This window comes from Phragmites australis, chromosome 6, assembly GCF_958298935.1.
Source record: "Phragmites australis chromosome 6, lpPhrAust1.1, whole genome shotgun sequence".
Taxonomy (NCBI): domain Eukaryota; kingdom Viridiplantae; phylum Streptophyta; class Magnoliopsida; order Poales; family Poaceae; genus Phragmites; species Phragmites australis.
The window spans coordinates 10676170-10699489 of record NC_084926.1 but is presented as its reverse complement, the minus strand read 5'-3'; the positions used below and the strand labels follow the sequence as shown (position 1 = coordinate 10699489).

At 42.3% G+C, this 23320-nt stretch overlaps 2 protein-coding genes across 2 annotated transcripts; one reads left to right on the top strand and one right to left on the bottom strand.

The window, feature by feature from the left end:
- Positions 1 to 6675: 6675 nt before the first annotated feature.
- LOC133922942 (predicted GPI-anchored protein 58) lies at positions 6676 to 17271 on the top strand. Its single transcript, XM_062368449.1, has 2 exons — positions 6676 to 6777; positions 16266 to 17271. Exons 1-2 carry the CDS (start codon positions 6676 to 6678, stop codon positions 17067 to 17069), a joined length of 906 nt encoding a protein of 301 aa, XP_062224433.1. The 3' UTR covers positions 17070 to 17271.
- A 4645-nt stretch (positions 17272 to 21916) lies between these two features.
- On the bottom strand, positions 21917 to 22983 carry LOC133920445 (uclacyanin-3-like). Its single transcript, XM_062365065.1, has 2 exons — positions 22715 to 22983; positions 21917 to 22513 (listed from the first exon to the last, which is right to left on the bottom strand). Exons 1-2 carry the CDS (start codon positions 22869 to 22871, stop codon positions 22083 to 22085), a joined length of 588 nt encoding a protein of 195 aa, XP_062221049.1. The 5' UTR covers positions 22872 to 22983; the 3' UTR covers positions 21917 to 22082.
- Between the last annotated feature and the right edge of the window lie 337 nt (positions 22984 to 23320).

The following is a 23320-nucleotide window of genomic DNA, read 5'->3' as shown; positions in this document are numbered from 1 at the left end:
GTCTGATTTGTAAGCGATAAGCTGTTGTCGATATGAGGGATTCTGGTAATTGCTTTACATGGTCAAATTGTAAACCAAATTGTCATTGTTTCGGACCAGAATAAGTTCAATTGAGATGTCACGATGGGAATTGTTGAGCTGACGTGCCGAAGTATTTTTTAATTGAAATTTTGTATTGCCGATGTAACTATGGTCATTTTTTCATAATCGACTGAGATTAATTCCAGTAGTGCATTCTTCACTGCTTTTTTTTTTTTGACAAATTGTTTACTTCCAAGTCGACACAATGTGTGGTGAATGTTTCAGTTGGTTATCTCTGAAACCGTCGGCCTGTTTGAGCTGTCTCAATTGTCAAATATAGCTCTCAAAATGTTTAACAACAAATTGGCATTTCACTGTCACTATTGACATAATCTAGGACCTAGAGCTATTGCAAACTGCCGAATAACCCCTTCAGAATTCGCACCAGCAAGAGGTTTGCACATTCATGTAAACTGAGGAATGGAGCTGCTATCTTCTGAAAAATCAATCATCCAGAAACTTTGGTGTGAAATCTAGATGAAAAAAATGGAACATGCAACCTTCCTGCCAATCAAATAACATGTTCATAACTTAGTATGTCATTCAGATTAAGATGGGTACATGCTGGAAACATATCCTGGAAGCTGGAGAAAAAAATATATTGAAACACGTGCAGGTGAAATAAATATTCATGGTTCCAAAAACAAATGATTACATGATTTTTTTAAATATATCAAAAGGAGAAAGGGTTCACAAATGCGATGAATATCGGTCAAAATTCATGAAATTTGACCAATTCGAGCCGCATCGAATTCCTAAACCGAGCTAATTTTGAAATTTGAATAAAAAAAATCTAAAAATACTAGAGACAATTCTAAGACTTTCTGCAAAAAAAATAAAAAATAATTTCATTTGCATCTTATTTTATATGGAAGAAGTTTGAAAAAAAAAGAAAATTTTTGAAATGGATTGTATAAACATGATGTTTTGGCCAATCACATTAAGGAAAATCTTAACATGCAAACACATATTTTTCTTGTGTAGAGGGTATCTTAAGAGGATCTTTAAAATTTGTTTCACTTCATTAGTGTTTTATTAATTTTCCATGTTTTTTACAAAGTTCATAAGCATAAGGTGAACATGTTAAGAAACATCATTGTAATTAACTTTTTCATATTTACCATTATTTTTCCTACATAAAGCATAGTATAAGTAACTAATTAAAGTGGTTTCACTAATTTTGGAGGTGTGATGGGTTAGTTATGAATTAATCTAGTTGTAACACATTTACACATTCTTGCATGTTACAATAAATATTTCACGAGTTCATGTATGTTTAAAAGACATTTAGGATCATGTAAGAAGACTAACAAAATTGGTTTCATGATTTTTGGATTAGCAAAGAATTAACTATGCATTTAACTAGTTTTAGCAAATACATTTTCTCATAGAAAATATTCAACTTTTTCATGAGTATAAATACTTCTATCATGTAGATCATATTACAGGGAAACCAACAAAATTTGTTTCGCTTGATTTGAAGCTCAGATGAACTATTTATTGCTTTTACAATGTTGAGTTTTTTTTAGCTTCACTAAAATTCGAGAAATGCTCTCAGTAAATCGGGGAAACCGAATAGTTTTCAAAGAATTCGAGTGGTTTTCTACATTGATCGAAATACAATTGAATATCAACAAAACTAGTCGAATTATCGAGAAAACCGGTCACATTTTGAGAGTCCAATTCGAGTGTTTTTTTTTTTTTGCCTCAGACAAATCAGGTTTGACTGCACAAATTCATCTGAATTTTTGAATTTTCTCTCGAATTTTACGCATTTCGAGAATGCGTGAGGGTTGCTTGCATTTGTGAACCCTGAAGGAGATGTGTTGGATGTCACGGACGTGGGCATGTCAAGACTCGTTCCTTCTGATGCCACCAGATAGCAAGAAACAAAGTTCATCTGAAAAGAGATTTAAAATCCAATATGAGATTTGAAACTCTGTATGACCAAAAAAAAAACACAAAACGCTATTAAAAACATAGGCAAATGTGATTTCTACTAATATATAGTGTGTACCTACCTCGCATAGGTGTGTTTTTTTAGGACAATTAAGTTCGTCATGTAGCACCAGCTCTTTGCATGACCAGCACAAGCATGCAACCCTCTCATTTTTCTTTTTCTTAGCATCCTCCTCCTTGTCCCCTCCACTCTTATCCAAGTGTCCTCTAATTCTCTTGACACTCCCTCTAGAGTGAACCTCCTTTGATGGCAATATATTAATTTGGGAAGGAATATTACACCCAATGAAACCTTCAAACTATTCAACTCTACTTCTTTGATTTGGCAATAAGCTCTTGTTTCACTTCATCCACAAACTTTTAAAATTTACTTCTAACAATGTGCTTGATGTACATGGAACTTGTAGCTTGTTGAAAAATGTCTTTCATTTCCTTGCGCATCTCCGAAGCTACCCTTTTAACTTATGTATCCAAATTTCCATTTGCATCATATACGATCTCCTTCATGCAATTTTTTTTCCATATTTTGAGCACATAGTGACTAGGTAGCTCATTCAGCTTTGCACCTCGTAATACATATATAATGTGGTGCCAAGGAATTCCATGTGTTTGAAAAAGCATAAAAGAGTAGTGAGAAATCATGGTGAAAATATCTAGCTTGACTTCTCTTACCTTGAGGCTTTCATCAGTTATGGAACATATTTTGATACTACCCTCCTGCTTCATGCTATCAACAATACAACTATCACTAGCAGCCAACACCTCACTCTAAAATTCCAAAAATATCTTATATGTGAGCACTTCACTTATATGCTTCTCAATTGATCATCCTGTCTTCAATACATGATCTATATGGAGGCTAATATTGTCTTTTATCAACTCCTTTTCTCATTGTTCTTCGACTACGATGTCAAATCAAACCCAAAACTCAATCAAAGAATAATTTTAGCCAATGAAGCATTTGAAAAAAAAGTTAGCACTCTCTAACCTTGAAATTGTTCTAAAAATCCCAGCTAAGAATATGTCGCTAAAGTAAGCTGGCATTCAGGATACATAAATGTGATACCGGTCAGCAAGCCATTCATTACGTTCCAGTCCAAAATAGTTAATGATCGTATCCCGTTCTGACTAAAACTCTTGTGTAGTTTCAAGGAATGTATACAATGGTTCACACATTTATAAAATCATTTGACTTCCTTGACGGGTGAGCCAAACTTGTCCGGTAGGGAACATTTTGACGATAGCCACCTTTATGCTAGCATCTTTGTCGTTTCTAATAAGTTTAGGTACAGCCCCTCCCCCAACTACTTTCAGGAATGTATTTAATAACTATACATATGATTATATCCTCTCATAAAAAATCAAGAGTAAAATGCACCATAGATCCTCAAACTTGTCAACATATATCATTTAGGTCCACATACTGTTAAACTACAGATTTAGGTCATTAATATTGTTAAGTCGTATATCCCGGGTTCATAATCCTTCGCGCACCCCCTCTAAGTACAGATGTGGTGTGCCACTAGACGCCTACGTGGTGTTCCAAAAAATTTTAAATCAGAAAAAATAGAAAAAAATCAAGAAAATTAGGGAAAATAAAAAATTAATAAGGGAAAATAGAAAAAAATAAAAATCAAATATAATAGAAAAATTAGAAAAAAATCAAGAAAAATCCGGACGCATGAATATGTCACATGCTAGAATGAATAACAATTTAAAGAGTATGTCAGATATGTTGCATGTGGTTTAGTGACATATTACGCTATACTGCCAGTTAGTAGTAGACATGCTAAAAATTCCTGATTTTTTTAAAAAAAAATCAATATGTACAACATTAAATAATGCATATATACATGCTAGAAAGAATAAAAACTTGAAGAGTATGTAGGACGTGTTGCATGTAGTCTAGTAACATATTACGTTATACTACCAGTTAGTAATAGACACACTCATTGATTCCTTCCTAAAAGTAAAATGTATTATAGAATGTGATGTGTTGCATTATTTAATGTCGCATGTGCTGATTTTTTTTAAGAAAAACAAGAATTTCTAGCATGTCTATTACTAACTGGCAGTATAGCGTAATATGTCACTAAATCACATGCAACATGTCCTACATACTATTTAAATTTTTATTCTTTCTAGCATGTGACATATTCATGCGTCCTATTTTTTCTGATTTTTCCTAATTTTTCTACTTTTTATTTTTTTTATAAAAAATCTATTTTTCCTGATTTTTCTTCTATTTTTTAGTTTTCTTATTTTTCTATTATTTCTAATTTTAAATTTTTTGGCACTCCACGTTTGCACCAGAGGGGCACAAACAGTTATGGACGTGAGATGCATAACTTAACAATATTAATGGTCCAAATCTACAGTTTGAAAGTGTGTGAACCTAAATGATACAACTTGAGAAGTTTGAGGATCTTTGGTGCATTTTACTAAAAAATCAATGTAGCCTCCAACAATAGACAACCTCTATGATGGCTAACTCCCGTGAATGATATAAATTTTATGTTGTATTCATTGGTATTATATGTACCACCAAAAGAGAGCATTTCTCTAGGATTGTGCGTAACTCTTCCTGCAAGTAGTATCTATCTAAAAGACATGTACCAACTTACCCTCTTCGTCAATAACATAGTCAAAGTAAAACTCTAAATTAATGGAGTTCTTTTTAGTAAGATTATCGATAAATATCTATGTATCTCAATCCTTTATCATAATTCTCAAGCTACTATGATAGTTATGTAGGTCTTGCTTTGTGCATCTCATATTCTAAACCCCTCTCATTAAGATGTAGATACATGTATGACAATGAGGTGTCAATGCTAGTTTTATAGGAATTAAATAATGTAGTCTTAACTTTCTCACTTACTTATCTATTTGATCGTATCAATTGTCGTGATCTCGGTGAGACAAGTATGTATGTATGAACATATTAGAATATCTTAACCTTGTATCTATTCTTTATAGTACATTTGATAGCAATTATGACCTCACAACCACACCAACTAACTTTCCGCACATACTTCAGCTTCTTGCTAACCAACATAGCGGGTGTCTTCGACTATTTTTTTATTTTACCTCAAAAACCTTGTCTCGAGGGGTAAAACCTTGTCCATTCCGAATTAAAAACCTAGTTGAATAACATAGACTTTACGAGTGTGTTTGGTTGCTCGTACGAGTTTTTATAGAGTTACAGTGTATAACCTAAACGAGTAGAAGCAGACTGAGCAGATGCAGTAACTCCGAAAAGTAAAGTGTTTGATTGTCTGCATGAGCGGATGCAATGATCATATAAATATGTTTGATTGATTGTATGAGCGGATACAATAACCCTGCACATGAGACTAACGAGTGTGCCCATTACAGCACTGTAACAGATACAATACATCTACCAATTTATGCTCTAGAGAGAAGCTCGATTTAAACATATCTACCAAATTAGGTTCTAACTGTATAATTACATCTATGGATGTAAAGAAAAACAATGCATATCAAAAACAAAATAACCTTGTTCACATGAATATACATACGAGCAAACCAAAATACTAAGGTCCTATTTATTTCGTATTGTAAAAGCTGAATTGTGATCAAAATTTAAAAGCTGAAATAAACAGCTAGATTGTAAAAGTTGGATTCTGATCATAATCCAAAAGCTGAAACAAACAGCTAGTTGGAAAAGCTGTATTGTTACAATTCAACACCCAGACTGTAACAATCCAGCAATCCGTCTTCCACCAGATTGTAACAATCCACAATCCAGCTTTTACAATCCAGCTTATTACAATCCACAATCTATAAACTGTTTTTTACAATCTTCAGCTAAAACAAATAAACCCTAATATAAACAACCAAACACACCGTATAGAACTTTTCGGTTGAGACCAAATCAGCAAACTCCTTCCCCAAGGCTAGAAGGAAGTGATCGCCGATCGGCCACTTCTAGCGTGCACGTTAATCCCTACAGTACAGGCTGTATAGCATACTTATTACTGTCCGTTAATTAATTTCTCCCATCACCAACCTGCAACCACCATCTCCATTATCCAATTCGATTTTTTTGAGGTATTATCCAATTTGACTGAAGCATAGCGGGAGGAGAAGGAGCAGCATGAACAGAGAGGAAGAGGAGTCACGAGGCGAATCAAAATCCTGTTTCACGCGAGACTGCTGGTTTTTAAGTCGTGAACAACTATAGTGTGGACTCATGCAAATTTTTCTCAAAAAATAATTTCAGAACTATTCTTATGTATATTTTTTCTCTCAAAATTTTTAATCAAAATTTTGTAATACAAGCTTTTTTAAAAATAAAAAAACATAGGAGGAATTTTTTTCCAAAAAAGAAAAAAGCAGAGGCGGTCGGAGTGATACGCGCTAAATAGCAGGACCCCGAGGCGAAGTGTGAGAGACAGGCCGTGACGGATATCTCACTAGTCGCTGCAGTAGGAGGAGTCAGGAGAGCGAAGGAGGGACAAGCGGCCGCGAGTCGCAAGGGACGGAGGCGGAGAGCGAAGCGGCGGAGGTGGCGTTGCGAATCAGAGAAAGGGAACAGTTCCCCTTCTCTTCTCTGATTCCCCCTGAAAACGAGAGGGGTTGGGTCGTGAAATCTGCTGTTACGCCTGTGGGCCGATGCTGACCAACCGACGCGGCCATTCCATGTTCCGCCGCTCCGCGGCCTGTGCATTCTCGCCGAGTGGCCGCCGGCCCGCGGCCTCCGCTCCTCACGTCTCAGTATCTCACTGTGAGGTGGCGATTTAGTCGGACGGTCGACAGACCACCTGGTGGGGGAAGTGAACGGCGCAGCGCCGGCGACGAGTGCTGCATGCGGCGGGGCATCGAGCCTTCTTGTTCGGAGCTGTCCGTATGGATTGCCTGAACCAACTTGTTTTCAGGGTATTAGGAAGCTTTGGCACTAGTACGTACCTCGGTGCGGTTACGATTCGGCCAGAAGGCTTCCGGCCCATGCACGCGTGACTATAATCTCTTCATTGGATTATGGTCTCTGCCCTGCTGCATCATAGATTCACAGCAGTCTTCCTAAAAGTTATGGATCTTCTATTTTTTTAAAATAAACCGATAAAAGAGGTGCCAATTATATTAATAAGAGAGAGCTCAACAAGAAAAATTTTATAGGGTCAACTGACCCAAACAAGAAACGGAAAATAGGGAAAGGCAAAGGAAATTAATCTCACGGAATAAGGCAGCTGAGATGCCATGCACCAGCAAAGCCCCAAAACACAGCCTCATCACTGATCTTTTGGGAGATACCTCCAGCTGCTCGCTCGGCTTGCTGAAACGTCTTGGTGTTGCATTCTTTTCATATCTCCCAGCAAACCAAAATGATAAGAGATTTGAAGCCTCTTTTATGGGTGTTTGGACTATAAGTCATTGCCAGCCACCATTGGTGGACTGAGGAGCTTGTGGGCCATCATGTTGGCGTAATCTCTGGAAGCCCTAGGTCTTGCCAACTGCGCTTAGTGAATCTACACTCCGCGAAAAGGTGGTGTCCGGTCTCTGGAGCATGCATGCAAAGACACATCGCAGATTGTGAGGCCATCCCTTGCGCACCAATCTGTCCGGGGTCCAAAGCCTATTTTGATTAGCCACTGAGGTGAAGAATTTGCACTTCAGTGGAGCCCACACTTTCCAAAAGAGTTGGTGGAAATTGGTTTCCGAAGAATCCAAGAATTGTGTCTTGTAAGCCAAGCTCACAGTGTACTCGCCGTAGTTCGATAGTTTCCAAGCAATAATATCATGGACATTGTCCTTTAGCTCAATCCGATGCGTTGCAATCCACAAGCTTACGAGCTCAGCAAGATGCTAACTCATAATTCTATTGTGATTTCGAAACCAAATGTTATGAAACTACACATCATGTGTGATGGCCTCTTTTAAAGATAGGTGCTTTATGGTTGATGCTTGGAATAAGCTAGGAGCAAAGTCCTGTGGCTGCTACCCTTGGCAACAAGCCAAACGTCAAAACAAAATCTTTTCCATATTCCTGATTGTGATGTTGGTTAAAGCCGCAAACAATAGCCTATTTAAGACCATCTCGAGCGGAGGAAGCAAATTTGCAGATTCAGGGGTGTTACAGTGTTTGCTGGTCACTGTAACAGTACTGTAGCATCCCAGCAGAATTGGCACCAGTACTACAGTGTCGCTACAGTACTATGGAGAGAGAAAGTGGAACTGCAAATCTGCGGAGTACTGTAGCACCATAACACTGTAGCACCACTGTTTACAGAGACTGCCCGTGGGCCCGGAGGAGGAAACCAACGTCGGTGCTGTAGCAACACTGCAGCTGTACTGTTCACAGAGGCTGGCAGCGGGACCGGAGAGAGAAAAAGATGAATAGAAGGTAGAAAATAGGGTAACTGTTGAAGATGGAAAAAATAAAGGATGATGTAAAGAATGAAAATTTAAAGTAGCTGCTGGAGATGTCCTAAATCACCACAGAATGCTTTCACTCATCTAATATTTCTGACACGCAATCTGTTCCTACCGTATCCAACGAAGCCTAAGAACTCTAGAGAATTTGTCAAGATCAAGGATGCCTAGCCCCCAACTTGATTCTTGCTAACCTTACTCTATTCTAGCTAACCTTACATCCCCCCCCCCCCCCCCGGTTAGAGCCTCAAAACCGGCCAAAGGAATCGTTTGCGTCTGCAGTCAAAGACTTGAGCACGCACTTTGCGCCCAGGTACCTACGTAGCATATGTAAAAGCTGCTTATGTGAATCAAAGAGAACGCATATCTCGCAGCAGCGAGAAAAAAGCACGAGTTCACTAGTACGCGAGTCCATTGTCGACTATGGAAGCGTTACAGGTTTTTGGTATTACAAAACCAAACAATACAAAAACACATGGTCAGCTGCCATCCTGTTCTGTTCTTAAAGGCATATCTCGCAGTTTCAGATTGAACAAACCTGCAAAATGTAAGCAACATTAGCGCTAGAATGAATGGATGATAGCATTCTTATAAGCGGTAAACCACCAACATTTTACAGCTACGTGCATTGTGCTGGGTGCAAAGGCCGGAAAAATATTTCATCTCGAAGTAAAAATTCTTTCATCTTAAAACCACCGACCATTGAGAGTTCCACGCCAATGATTCTTTATCCGGTCATGCTAATATGGATGCTAGGCCGTGACTGTTCTAGGCTTCGAGACTGGGCATTAGGCCGAGCTTTCAGCCTGGTCTTCACGAGAATCGAGCCCAACCGCATCCCGCATGCAATGGCATTTCCTTCTCCTACGCTACAGCACATACGCATGTAGACTCGTGTTCACCGACCAAAACGCTAGATGGTTTCGCCCAACTGCTAGGAGCTAGCTCCTCCACTCATCAATGCACCGATCACGGAAAGGTTGTCCGGCCGCCGAGCCGCTTCCGGCGAGCATCGCTGTCCAGCACGAGAGGTTCGTGAAATCCAGCTAGCCGGTCCGAGCACGAACAGGAGAGCTTTTGATTCGGCCGATCCGTAGGAAAGTAGTAGTAACTTCTGCCGAAACTCCAATTAATCTGCCGAAACTCCAATTAATCTGCCGAATTCCAACACTACGGAAAGGCGGGAAAGCTTTCACCTTTTTCACTTTTTATCTTTGCAGCACAGCTACGCGTACATCTCACCCTCTAAACAACCTAACCCAACGCCCTCCTGTGCTCAACAAGCCTCTGCAATGAAACACAACATACTAGCCAGTAGTACATTGTGACAGCTCACGCCGTAGTGACCCTGACGAATGGTCACACACTGGTAGCCGGGGGGGGGGGGGGGAGGAGACGAAGGCGATCGATCGAAAACGTGATGGATGGTAGCTTTGCTTCCCTTGCAATGTACCCCACCCACCCGACCTTGTCATCATTACTTTCTCCACGTTGCTGTCACTGGGATCAAAGTGGAATTATATATTTCGTCACTCATCCTCCCGGGCCTGGATCCTGATCAAGATCAGTTCGTGGTGGTGCGGCTAGCCACTAATGCATGCCTCATAATTGTACCGGACTCAAACCGGTTCTAGCGCAGCTAGCTAAAGAAGCGGCGCCAGGCGCCCTCGAAATATTGAGGAGATCCAGGCTGTTGGTAGAGGAGGCTCATGGGCCAGGATCTAGTTGGTTTGTGAGTCACTGTCAACTGCATAATTTCCGTGATCGAGTAGTGAAGGGATGGCTGATTGCAGGGGTAGAGCTTCCTTGTGGCTAAAGGTAGCCATGGCCCTCTGCTCCTCGGCTATTCTATCTAGGTGCGGTACTTGCCAGTCGGTCGCGCAAACAATATATGCATACTTAGTTCCTGTAACCTTCTTACTTAGTTTGGTCTTTCCTGCAATCCTCGTCAAGCTTCGTCACTGACTATTGGTACAAGGATCTGGTCTTGAAGCTGTGTCTGCGTGCGCCATGGGCATCTGCACTGCATCGCTAGCTGCATCTGTGGGAGGCGCTGCTACACGTACGACTCGGTCTTACGACCCAGCCGTCCAACCCAGTCGTACGCATAGCTTTTCCGCATCTGTGGTCTGGTTCGGCACAGCTAGAGATGTAGGAGGGATCTGCACTGCAGTACGATGCTACCTACTGCATTGTCTGCAGTCACGCTTTGCCTTCTGCGTGAACTGGCCTGGCGTTTGCAGAACTGGACGACCAAGAGCCGTTATATTAATGTTCTGAAGTCTGAATGGATCTTATATTCTTATCTGACAATGGGAAAGGCGGATGCACGTACGGACATCGGGGCAGAAGTGCCCAAATGCCTTATTCGGTTCAGATATCTGAGCTGGGCAAGTGCCCTGAACTTGCTTCAGAGTGGTGCATAAAACTGTACAGTCTTGGTCAGTCCACGATGTTGTATTTGAAAGGTTTGCGTATTAGATTTAAAATGTTTTTAGTTGGTATGAGTTTGCTTGTGCATATTCTTATTTGTGGTTAACTAAAGTTTGAATTAGAGTAAACTATTTTAGAATTTAGAAAAAATGTCTCATCGGAACATACGATGCGTGGGTTTTTAACCACATCGGATAGTTCAGTGGTACGATGAAGTAAGCATCGAAGCATTTTTAATGCTGAATAAGAAATGAGAGCAAACAACAGATAGTCCGGCGTTTTAGTGTGAGCACCGAAGGATATCGCTAGAATTTTTGTTACAGAGAAGTTGCAGAAGAGTGGTTAGGTGGATTTACACACGACAAATTATCCGGTGATAGACATGAGATCACTGGAAGCTTCTACCGGACCTTTTTTCAGAGAGCAAAAATTTTCTGAAACAAATAGTGTTACACTCAACGGATGGTCCGGTGTTCAGAGACAAAATACGTCGGTTCATCCGGTTTTCACATTTTCAGTACAATATATTTTAAACCGAGGATTTGTGATTTTGGTTTTGAACTAACTTGGTTTAGAGTTGGATAAACATGTTTGTTTGTGTCATGGTGTGCAGGTGATGTATGCAATTTGGCGATCGACAACGAGATGATCTGGGTCAAGCGGGAGACTTGATGCCAGACGATGAAGGAGGCTGGACGAAGTCAAAGGTGATCATAGTTGTACATGTGTAGGTTAAGCAAAACATGAAATATAGGATGAAGATGGTGTGTTGATAAAGTCAAACGAAGGGGGTGCCAGTACAAGTGATAAGGCGGCCGAGGGATCAAGAGCGGGAGAGACTTGCCAGTGGTCAAGATCGCATGACAAAGGACACACGTCATCATCGGAGCACTCGCCTTCACGACTTAGTTTCACCTCAACGTAAACTTCACGGTGGTATCATGTACTCCTTCAGTCCTCCTATGGCTTGAGATCAAACCGCGAAACCCTAGCACCATGGAGAAGAAAATTAACCAAAATACCCTTTGTGGTATGTAGGAGTGTTACAAAAGATGAGTATTTTGGGAAAAAAAAAACTAGTAAATTTAGGTGTCAAGTTTTCTAGGCATGTAATTAGAGGGATGTTGCTATAGGAGAGTTTAAACTAACCATTTGAGCATCTTGTGCCATTCATTTAATAGCCTAGTACTTCGATTTTAGAGGAGAGAAAGATAAATATTAAGCCTATATAATAGGTTAGAGTTTTTTAGAGAAAAATTCTTATAATCCACCTAAAATAGAGCTGACCTCTTTTAATAATAAAATTTATATTTTTGTATATGCTTGAATTCTCTGTCTTCTAGTCTCTCTATATTGGTTCTCTTGCAAGTTTGCAAGTTTTTCTTTTTCAGTTATGATTTTCTTGTTAATTTTCGTTTTTGCTTTTGGGTTACGATTTTTCAACCTTATGAAGTTGTTCTCCTTATTGCTAGAGGCATAAAAGTTTATATATTCATATATTTGAGAGAGTCTTGAATCCCCTTGTCTCTAAACTATTAACTTAGAGAGTTGCTTCTTTTAATAATTATCCTTTTGTTTTGTTATTCATTCAAATTTCAAACTTTTATGCACAAAAATATATGGAATGATGCTAAATAGAACATATAATTCATATTCCATCCGTAAAGTCATATTACTTTGCAACTTTCTTTCTCTCTCCTTCTCTCATTAAAGTTTAAGCTTCCGCTTATATGTTTTTTCAAAGACATTGAACGAACAAAGAATAGATCATCTATTTTGCAAAAAAATTATAAAACGCATATCTACTCTCCTCTAATCTCCGTTCTCGATCCTACCCTTATACACGTTTCTATTTCTCTCCCTTTTTCCGTCGTTGTTGAAGCGATTTGTTGGCGCTTCAAATCACCGCTCTGTTCGATCACCAACTTGGAATGCTAGTTTATTGGCACGACGTCCTGCAAGCTCCTGAATTATTCAAGGCCACCGGTGCAGTGTTATGCAGTGCAGAGACTGGAAAACTATAGCTGATATTAGTTGAGGCATCGATTGATGGAGATGACACGCCATCATAATGAACAGACATGATTAATAGTACGTAGGATAATAGGTGTGGATGCCATGCAAACCGCACCTAAATTTGTCAAAATCCTAAACCTTTCTATAATGATCTGGAAAAGCTGGTTGCTTTGCCTTTACCTTTAGTTAGTAGGCCCTTTTAGTTCTTTAATCATTGATCTGAGTCGGCAGGAGTGATATAACCCTTATCATTGTTTAATGCTGTTGCATTAGCCTTTGACAGCCTATAAATGGTGGAAGAAGTTCATGTCAAGATTTTAGCTTTTTACTACAGCTTTGTTCTTAGTGAACAAATGGCAAGATAGGCATGGAAGGAGCGAGGGACATGCATTAGATGATGCCATGGTGCCATTGTATCGATAGCTACACGTGAGGATATTATGTTACTATATAGTTGGAAAGGGCATTAAGGAATAATAAAGCAGTAGTTAAACATCCCCTTATGTTATTTGGATAATTAGTTGCTGTTAATGTCCAATATCAAACTCGGTGTACTAGAAGGACGTGTTTCTTCTTTACCACAGTTGAAACTTTTCATAATTTTTTAGATAAAAGAAGTATAACTTCCAGTCTCTATACCATAATGTTAAGATGTCAAAAATATGTAGTCATTTTTATAAATGTGAGTATATGTATGCAGTGGAGTCTAAAACTCAAATCCAGTGAATATGTTCCACTCAAGGAGCCTAAACAACCGAGTTATGCTCACTTTGCAAAACTGTGGTTACCACATTTGAAACTTTTCATAATAAACTAAAGAAAACATACTGCGGTTAGATCATACTACTAGCTGGCCCTCAGCCACCTTATAAAGGACACGGGGACAAATTAATTGTTCAACCTCAACAACCATCACTCTCAACTCTCAAGACCAAAAAGGCAGCACACGAAAAGGCTGGGGAGCTGGCATTTGCACCAGCGAATACAAGGACCGGGACATCAGCACCCCACCCATGCATGCATTTGCGTACGTAGAAAGCTTCCCCTACGTAGCTGTACACTCGTACTGCATGTACCCTTCAGTCTTGAGCATGTACCCTTCAGTCTTGAGATACTCTGGTACTCATACAGTTTATACAACGGCGTACGCAGATACGCTGATACGTACAAAGATTATGTTAGTAATGCTAGTACTTAATCAAACAGTTTATACCGTGGCCGTACCCCTGCCCTAGTACGTACTCGACCACCATCTTCATCGCAAACTTAGCTAGCTACACCATATTCAGTGCCAATTATTACTACAAAACAGCTTTTCAATGTGGATTCTAAATTAGTTTTCACTGTTAGTTATATACTGGCGGTACGCAACAGACAGTGATAGTTTGATTATTATATCGGTTGTTATCCATCGACAATATTATCATTTTCTAGAAATAAAAAATAAATAAATAACCCGCTCGGTGTCCCCCCCCCCCCCCCCCGCCAACTCTGTGCCGCTCGCTCGCACTTATGTCTATTGTAAAATTAATATTGGTGAAGGTCATAATTGTGATCCGTCATTTATGACCTGTAATAAGGGACATGTCACAGTCACTTATAACCCTTGGCAAAATAGTTAAAAAGATCTTTTATCCGAGTCCTTTCAGGACGCACACGAGGTTGAGGTGGTTAGGACGCACGCGAGTTCGATTCCCACAGAACACACATTCTAAAAATAGCCTAAAAAATAGGTAGAGATACGTGGCGAGTAGTGATAGGTTTGAGTTGGATTGGCTTAGGTGAAAATATTTTTTTGATTTTTTCGCGTTCAAAAAGCTAAAAACCCGTATATTAGTCATAAGTGATGGGTCACAAATAAGTCATAAGTGACAGGTCACAGTTGTGATCCGTCACCAATGACCTTAGTAAGTGACAGGTCAAGTTTTGACCCATCACCAATGAATTTATTGGTGACAGGTCCTTACCCGTCACTTATTACATGTCATCAGTGACGCATTCGAGGTGATGGGTGCGAGATATGTCACCATGACGGTTATGACCCGTTACCCTTGTTCATTTTTCACGTAGTGGATACCTTATTATTTTCGGTTTATTAGAAACTGGTAGTGATAGGCAGCATATAAAACCGATTATGTAGTAGTGAGTGTGGGCAGTCACTACATGAAAAAAGGCGCAAGTTATGAGTAATAATCGTTATGGATGTGCGTCTCTAATGACTAATTATAATAAGTTTATCGGTGATGGGTCATAATTTAATACGTCACTAATAAAGATCATTAGTGACGGGTTATAATTGTGATCTGTCACTTATGAAAATTATTTTTTCACCTAAGCCATCACATCGCAGTGGTTATCACCCCTCATCACGTGTCATATATTATTTTTCACACTGTTTTTAAACTTTGCGTTCCGTAGGGATCGAATGCGCGACCTCCGCTCTCGTACGTTACCCCTTACTATCACACCCTCACGTGCATTTTGATGAAAGCTGAATATTTTATCATTTTAATATTTTTTGCTGAATGACATAAATGACGGGTCACAGTTATATGCGTTACTTATGATTGTTTTATATCGAATTGTATTTTGATAGGTGATCCAAAAATGTTTTTCAGTAAAATAGACATAACTTTTGCATACGGACTCTGATTTTAACTTTTTTTTTACTCTACAGACATCTATAGAAAAAGTTAAATATGTTTCTCCCTGACTTTGTCGGGTTCCACAAATTTTTTGATGCCAAAAATGGTCTGGAAGATTAAATTCTCACTCTTAAAGTTTCTGTACCATTTTCCAAGTTTATGTCTGTAACATCATCCCTTACATTAAAATTAAGCAGAAATATATAATAGTTTTTATTATAGTGTTATTGAAAAATAAAATTAAAAAAATTATAGCATCATGCTATGTACATTTACTATATAATAAAAATATTAAATTATGATGCAAACTAATTGACTAATATATCTAATAACTGATTAATTAAATTATTTTCATCTGCTCTATTTATCAAACTGATCATTAGTAACGGATCATACGTGACTCATCACTGATGACTCTCTAGAATTATTAGTCATAACTTGATCTATCATTTATAAATGATAATAAGTAATTATTAGTCATAACTTGATTTGTCATTTATAATTAATTTAGATACCTTATTACTTATGACTAGTGAATCATAACTACGATATATTTTTATTATTATAAATGATAGGTATATTACAACCGTTATTAATTTTATGTTTTTTTTAGTTTTTCACATAGTAAGTGAGCTGGGGTTGGAGGCTAAGCTACCAGATGCATGCTTGCTCATTACCGCCACGCTAGCTATATAACCATCGCTCTCCCGCTCGCTTCCTCGCACTGCTCGAACTTAGTTCAAGAACCACCAAAATGGCTCTCCCCCGCCCCCTCGTCCTCGCGCTCCTGATCGCCTCCTGCGCCGCACAGCAGGCCCCTCCAGCGCAGCCGCCGCCGACACCAAACGCGCCACCGTCCAACTCCCCGCCGCAGGCGCCTCCTGCCGGCAACCCGCCGCCGGCGCCCCAGGCGCCTCCGGCCGGCAACCCTCCTCCCGCGCCCACCACGCCCCCTCCGGCGCCACCCGCCCCGACCACGCCGCCCCCGGCACCGACCACTCCTCCTCCGGCTCCCACCACGCCCCCTCCGGCCCCACCCGCCCCGACCACGCCGCCCCCGGCACCGACCACTCCTCCTCCGGCTCCCACTACGCCGCCTCCGGCCCCGACAACTCCTCCTCCCGCCCCCACCACGCCGCCGCCGTCGCCGCCCATGGCTCCACCTCCCGCCACGCCTCCTCCCCCGGCCACCCCGCCCCCCGCCAAGGCGCCCACGCCCGCCCCGAGCACCGCCCCGACTCTCCCTCCTGTGGCTACACCGTCTCCGTCCCCGAAGAGTCCCAAGACCCCCGCCGCCGCGACGTCACCAGCACCCTCGCTCGCGCCCACCGCCACACCGACGACCGACACGGGGGCCGCGAGCGCACGCGCGGCCGGCTTCGCCACGGTCGTGGCACTGGCGGGCGCGGGCCTCGCCGCCGTCCTGCTTTGAGTAGTAGCCTCCTCCTCCTGTCGTTGCTGTCATCCCTCCACGTTGCTGCTCCATTTCCATTGCTTTTTTACTTTCGTGTACGTTGCAATTTAATTTTACCGGCGCCATGATCGGATCTGTGGATTCTGTACGACGACGACGACGACGACGCATTGGTTGGTTAGTGTTCTCCCCGCGGGTGTCGCATTGTACGGTACTAGTACATTTTGGTTCTATAGAGGAAGGATTTGTGCATATTTTTGGTGTATCATTGATGTGGCCATTGAATAAAGGGAAAAAGTAAAAAAAAACTAAAAGTCAGTCTGGTTTTAAGATTTTTCTCAGAAAATTGTTTTGTTGGAAATTACCACCACAAATTCGGTCTGATCTGAACTGCATCACTATGCGTATATGTTTTGTTTCTCTACCCCATTTTCGTCGACATGGACTTGGGGCTCGCCATGGTAACCCGATCCGCACGTGGAGCTGGTTAAGTCGTACCTCCACTCGAGCTAGACTTGCTTGGTCGCTCTGTTCTTCGAGTTCGTCTCCATTCGTAGAGTGCGTGAGGTGAACGGTAGGTGGAAGCGAAGGGATGACATCGACTGCATCGGCACCAATGGAGGTTCCTGGTGAGAAGTGACTTAAAGCTTAAGCCCGGTAAACTGTCATTCTTGCTCGGTTTCTTGCTGCTCGAGTCTAGTAAGGTTTATTGAACATGATGATTTATCTTGTTCTGTATATATACCTGATGATCCAGCTGCCAAACTAAACATATACTCATAATAAGGTAAGTTATTATGTTTAATTAACCCTATCAGACTCGAGCAATAAGAAACTAAGCAAGAATGATATCTTAACAGGATTAGCCATAAGTCACTTCTCACCGGGAACTCTATTGGAGCCGACACTACCGATGACGTCCTTTGCTTCCTCCTGTCGTTTGCCTCTCGCACTTGACAGACGGAGACAAGCTCGACGGACAGAGCGACTGAGCAAGTCAAGCTCGAGTGAAGGTGCGACTTAACCAGCTCACGCCGGACCGGGCCCTATGTCCATATCGGCTAGGTGTAGTTCAGACTTATTTACTGTGATGATCCATATAGATTTTCTGGAGACCTTGCTTACTAGTACTAGCACGAAGTACTACTTTGTACTGTGCTGATTTAAATCGCATTGAAAATTGGAACGAGTGAACATTTCATTTCATTGTGTTAGTTCAGACCTCAGAGTTGGACGTACACACCACAACGCATTTGCGCGGGTAGGAAGTACGAGCATGTCCATATATGAGTGACCATGTGCAACTGTAAAAAGCACAGACGCTTTGGATCACAAAAATTTCCCTCTCGCCTGCGTCTAGTGATCTAGGTGCGAAAAGCGGGAAAGGTCATGGGCTGTACTGTTCGAAAAAAGGCTGACAGAAAGGAAAGCGTCCTTGATGAAATCATTTGGGAGAGAGAGAGAGAGCATTGGGATGAGCCTTTTTCTTGTATGCAAACGGGACCGGCAGTTATCGAAACAAAACAAATCAATAAATCCAGCTAAAATTTTTGTTTACAGCATTCCACCAGAATGTATAGTAGCGCATTGCATCGAATGCCGTCCGCTGTCGAGAACAAGTTTGACGCAGATGCTTTTTTAGTTAAAGTGAGTTTTATTTCATCAAGATAACAAAAATATCTCAGCATCTGCAATTTTTTTACTCAAATGTAGGTTAGTTTTCCGTTGATGTGATGTGCCTACTGCAAAAATTACTTAATTAACAATCTTTACGATTTCTCGTGAATTTTTTGTATCCGGGCTGAAAAGGGACACCGATTTCTGTTTTTTTTTTTTTTTTGCATCTAGACCAAATTATTGCATCTCACCCACAGAGAAGTGTCATGATTTCAGGAAACCCCATATAAAATATGTTGTGCTGTATGCTTTGATCCCGGTATGAAGCATGATGTGTGAGACTTTTGTTGTTGTTTTCTTCTATCCATAATGAAAGACCAGAGCTCCTTCCATTTTCAAAAGAATTATGATGGTGTTTTCATAAGTTTTTGACGGGATGTTTTCGAAGTAGTAACTTCAAACAAAAGTAGCGCAATGCCCAATTATCAACTACTAGTACAGTGACTTGCTGAATGCAAGATCAGCTCTGTACCTGGGGAAATCCGCGTACAAATCAGCGCAATAAGCAAGAAAAATGATGAAGTCGAGCATCCACGAGGTGTGATTAAAAATCTTCTCACCAGCCCCCAACCAAGCTCGTACCGATCACAGATTCACAGAGCAAAGCCAGGGCATGCACGTACCCAAAGTTCATGATGCACACGCCACGGCTCTGGAAAAAAGCCTGGGATCGAGGACACAGGCAGGCAGGGCCACCGGCCAACGTGACATGCTACGGTAGGTGGCGCGAGGGATCATGCCATCGCCGCGAATGATGTTATGGCTGCAGCTGGCTGGAACGGGAAGAATTGAACGCGATCATGCATGATCGGCAGTCGATGGACCCGGAGACGCCGAGGCACCAGCAGAAGGCGATAAAAGACGCCAGAGACACGTATCGTACCGCCGCGGATCTCCTGTCAGCCCCGCCGGCGCCATCGCTTCGGAGGCACGCCATGCGTGGCATCCTGCTGCCATCCTGGGGTGTCATGGCAGAGCTCGGATGAGTGCGCATCACGCAAGGAATCCATTGGAATTGTCCCGGCGGGGGCGCGGGGCACATGGCTCAGGCACACATATCCAGCATCTGGAAGACTGGCACTGCGCATATACTCAGAAAATCGCTGATCAGCTTGGTGTAGTGTCAGTGTGGTTTCCTAACTCTGAACCGAGCGATCGGTAAAAAGGTGTTTCGTTTTGCCATAGCTAGGCAATTGTTTCGTGGTTTGAAGATCGAACGGGCGGTGGAAAGTGATGGGTGCCTGAACGACGCACGCGGAAATGTGTCCTGGAGTTAACATGTCGTTTTCACTACTCAAGGAGGTGCTTTTCTGCCTGATTTCTCGCTTCAGAATTTGCACATAACTAGGGAACAAGATGTGGTTGGACGGGCCATCGCGCAATAATGCGGCATGTGGACCGACCAAAACGATGGACAGGGGGAATGAGAATGCAGAGAACAACTGAGCTGCAATGATCAATGCTCTCATGGGTTTAGGTTCAGTGACATGTCGTGTTGCTTAATGCTTATGCCGTCAAAGATTTATGGTGCAGGGCTATATCCGTATTTGGATTTGCAGACAATGGTGTGATGTCTGCAGATTCATTCGATTATAGTAGTCGTTCGCGACGCATAGAGCCTGATTGGTTGTTGATGATTCTGGACAGCCGATGCCTATAATATTAGGGATAAGTATGTTTAACTAGCTGTATTTATTATTTTAGTTTGATCTGATAAATATAAATATATATTTTCAGTGTGGCCCGAGAGAAGCTCTATTTGAACTTTCACTCCGCAGCCTGACTCGACGATGCATCCGCCCATAGAGGTAATCCACTTATTAGTATTAAAAAATCATATTCATGAATAACTAATTACAATCTTAACTTTTATATTTCATATAACTTTAAATTCAATCAATCAAACAAAAATAACTCACTCTATTCAGATAAATATTACCGACTAACACTCTTCTTTTTAACAACTCTGTTCGTACCACTTCTGCTCGGCCTGTATATACAGTATATGCAGACAGTACTGACAATCAATCACATCCATACATACGCACTTAGAACCATTAGCCGGCGGCCGGTAGGGCCGAAGGGGCCTCCTCGACAATATTGGGCCACGCCTGCACCGAGCACGCCTAGAGACCGGGTATAGGTCGGCTCGGCCTGCAAACTGCACGGTGCGCGCACGGTCCTTTAGAAAGGAGTTCTGGCTTTTGAGGCTATTTGACGAGGCGATCCAGTCCACAGCTAAGACAGCAACTCGGGGCTCCAGAATTTTCTTCGGGGAGGTCCTTGTTTCTGTGATCGGAAATTGGGCTGAGACACCCTCCGTTTCACGCCATGACACACCGGCCCACCTGGGCAGCTGCACGCGCTCTCCATTGTGGCCTGTGGGCTGTGGCAGCCGTAGATTCCCCCGGATGCTTTGAGATTGGTGCGACGTGCGAATGAACGGCTGAGCGGAGCGGTGGGAGTTGGGACACATGTCAAACGCTGGATGGGATGAGGTGGGTAGTTTCTTTTTTAGTTCAAAACTTTGAACACGATTTTCTCTCGTACCATAATTTCGTTTTCGAATCCGTTTCAACCAACCTGTTGTTTAGAATTAATGTAATAAATTCAGGCTCAATATGAATGTTCTTTTTATCTTTTCGAAATCTAACACTTTGAGTGTACTAGTTTAACATTTTGTAGGTACAATTCAACATTTTGCGTAAAAATATTGAACTGGTTTTCTCAAAATGTCGAACCGAGTCTTTCAAATATTGAAAGTAGGTGAGCTAACCTCTCATGTTTGGTGAAGTGAATAAATGGTATGTTTATTTTAGGCTCCTCTTAGCTGGTGCTTCTGTCAGAAGTTCAGAAAACAGAATTTTAAACAAATAGGTTTACTGAAAAGTGATTTTAGTGAAAACTAAAAGTCTGCTTATAAGGAAATAAGTTTATAAAGAAACTAGTTGAGAGTAGTTTTTTTGAATTAGTGTGCTGAGAAGCTAAAAAAATATTATAAAATATGATAACTAAATTTTAAAAGTAGATTTTCAAAAAATCAAAAATACAATATTTAGAGAAACTAAAAATAGAAAGTGATCCTAAACCTATTTCGATAGCCTGCCGGACCCCCGCGCTACCTCCCTGCCTGTCCATCGGATCTCCACTTCTCCGCGCCCGCCTGCGCGGCGGTACCGCGGTAGTGCACGTGCCTTGGAACGTGGGTTGTGCATCCGCAGCTCGGCAGCTGCGCGGCGTCGCACGTGGCACGCCACGGTCACCGCAATAAAAGCACGAACACTGACAGGCAACGCTGGGAAGGGTCGGAAAGCACAGAACAGATTTTTTTACTAGATCAAAACTGATCGTACAACACTGGTCTCGAATAAGACATTCTCGACACGTCAACAATAATTCAAAGTGCGTAAAACAATCGAGCTCGACCAAACGGAGGGGCACACGGGAACAGCACTGCCTCTTGCCTAGACCATCAGGGCGAGGCCGACGAGCCCCACGGCCCCGGCCGAAAGGCCGATCACGAGCCGGGCCTCGCTGCCGCTGGCCTCGCCGGTGCTGCCGGAGGTGGACTTAGTCGTGGGCGCCGTCGTCGCGGCGGGGGTCGACGGCGTGGACGTCTCCGGGGGCGTCTCGGTGCCGGGAGCCGAGGGCGTGGCTGGAGTGGCGGACGGGGACGCCGGGGTGGTGGAGGCCGCGGCGGCGACCGTGACGGCGAGCTTCATGCCGTTGCTGCAGTGGCCCGGGGTGCCGCAGATGAAGTAGCGCGTGCCGGGCGCGGTGAGCGCGATCTTGGTGTTCTGGTCGCTGTAGGATTGGATGGAGTTGCTGGCCGAGCACGCGCTGTAGTCCGCCGAGCTCACCTCCGCCACGTTGTGCATCGTGCTGTATTGGAACACTGCATGACGCCCAAGCACGAGTGCACCTTTTAGCTATCTGCTTCAGCAGGAAAAGAACGCAACGCAACACTACACAGCCTGTTCTTGTGTTAATCTTATCAAACGGTTCCTGTGTTAATCTCTGTATCTTTGGGTGATCCAACAAGCCTAGTACATCCTTAACCATGGTTCAAGACTGAAGCTAGTGCTGACGTACTTACCGAGTGTGTCGCCAACGCGGAAGGTTTTGTCTTTCGCCCAGGTAGTGTAGTCCGCACCGCTGGTCCACCCCGAGGAGTCGCCGACCACGTAATCCGTGGCGTATGCCGGAGCAACGACGGCGGCGAGGAGCACCATACCTGCTATAAGGCCAGCCATGATGACAACTTAATTCAAGCACAAGGACCGGCCGGCTTGTTAGATAGACGAGTACAAGGCTGCAGGAGGCTTAGCTGTTGGCAGTGATGGGTGCAGTGACTTGGAGTAAGCAGTGGTTATATAGGGTAAGCGAAGCGATGCAGGCGCTAACTAAAGTGGTCGATTTGGTAAGTTTTGGGGCAGTTGGGTTATGCTCGCCACCAACTCTCCCTGCTCTGGCGTCCCCTGATTCCCTCAACAATTTCTAGAGACGCGCGGACCAAAACCAACAAATCTTCAGAGACCGTGTAGATCAATTATTTGTTGGTTTCAACTAAGCGGATATATTAATCTTGTACCCATATAATTGTTGTGTATTTTCTGGAAATTCTAATGTGTGGGCCGGTATGGAATTGCTGGACCGGGCTGGCTCTTTGGTTTCGGCCCAGGCCCATGTCACGGCTGGATAT

Bases quoted from the DNA above. Each gene is read 5' to 3' on its own strand.
- LOC133920445 (XM_062365065.1), bottom strand. From the start codon at position 22,871: ATGGCTGGCCTTATAGCAGGTATGGTGCTCCTCGCCGCCGTCGTTGCT. The intron at 22,514-22,714 runs GTAAGTACGTCA...GGCGTCATGCAG, and splicing joins CCGCGTTGGCGACACACTCG to TGTTCCAATACAGCACGATG.
- LOC133922942 (XM_062368449.1), top strand. From the start codon at position 6,676: ATGCTGACCAACCGACGCGGCCATTCCATGTTCCGCCGCTCCGCGGCC. The intron at 6,778-16,265 runs GTATCTCACTGT...GCTCGAACTTAG, and splicing joins CCTCCGCTCCTCACGTCTCA to TTCAAGAACCACCAAAATGG.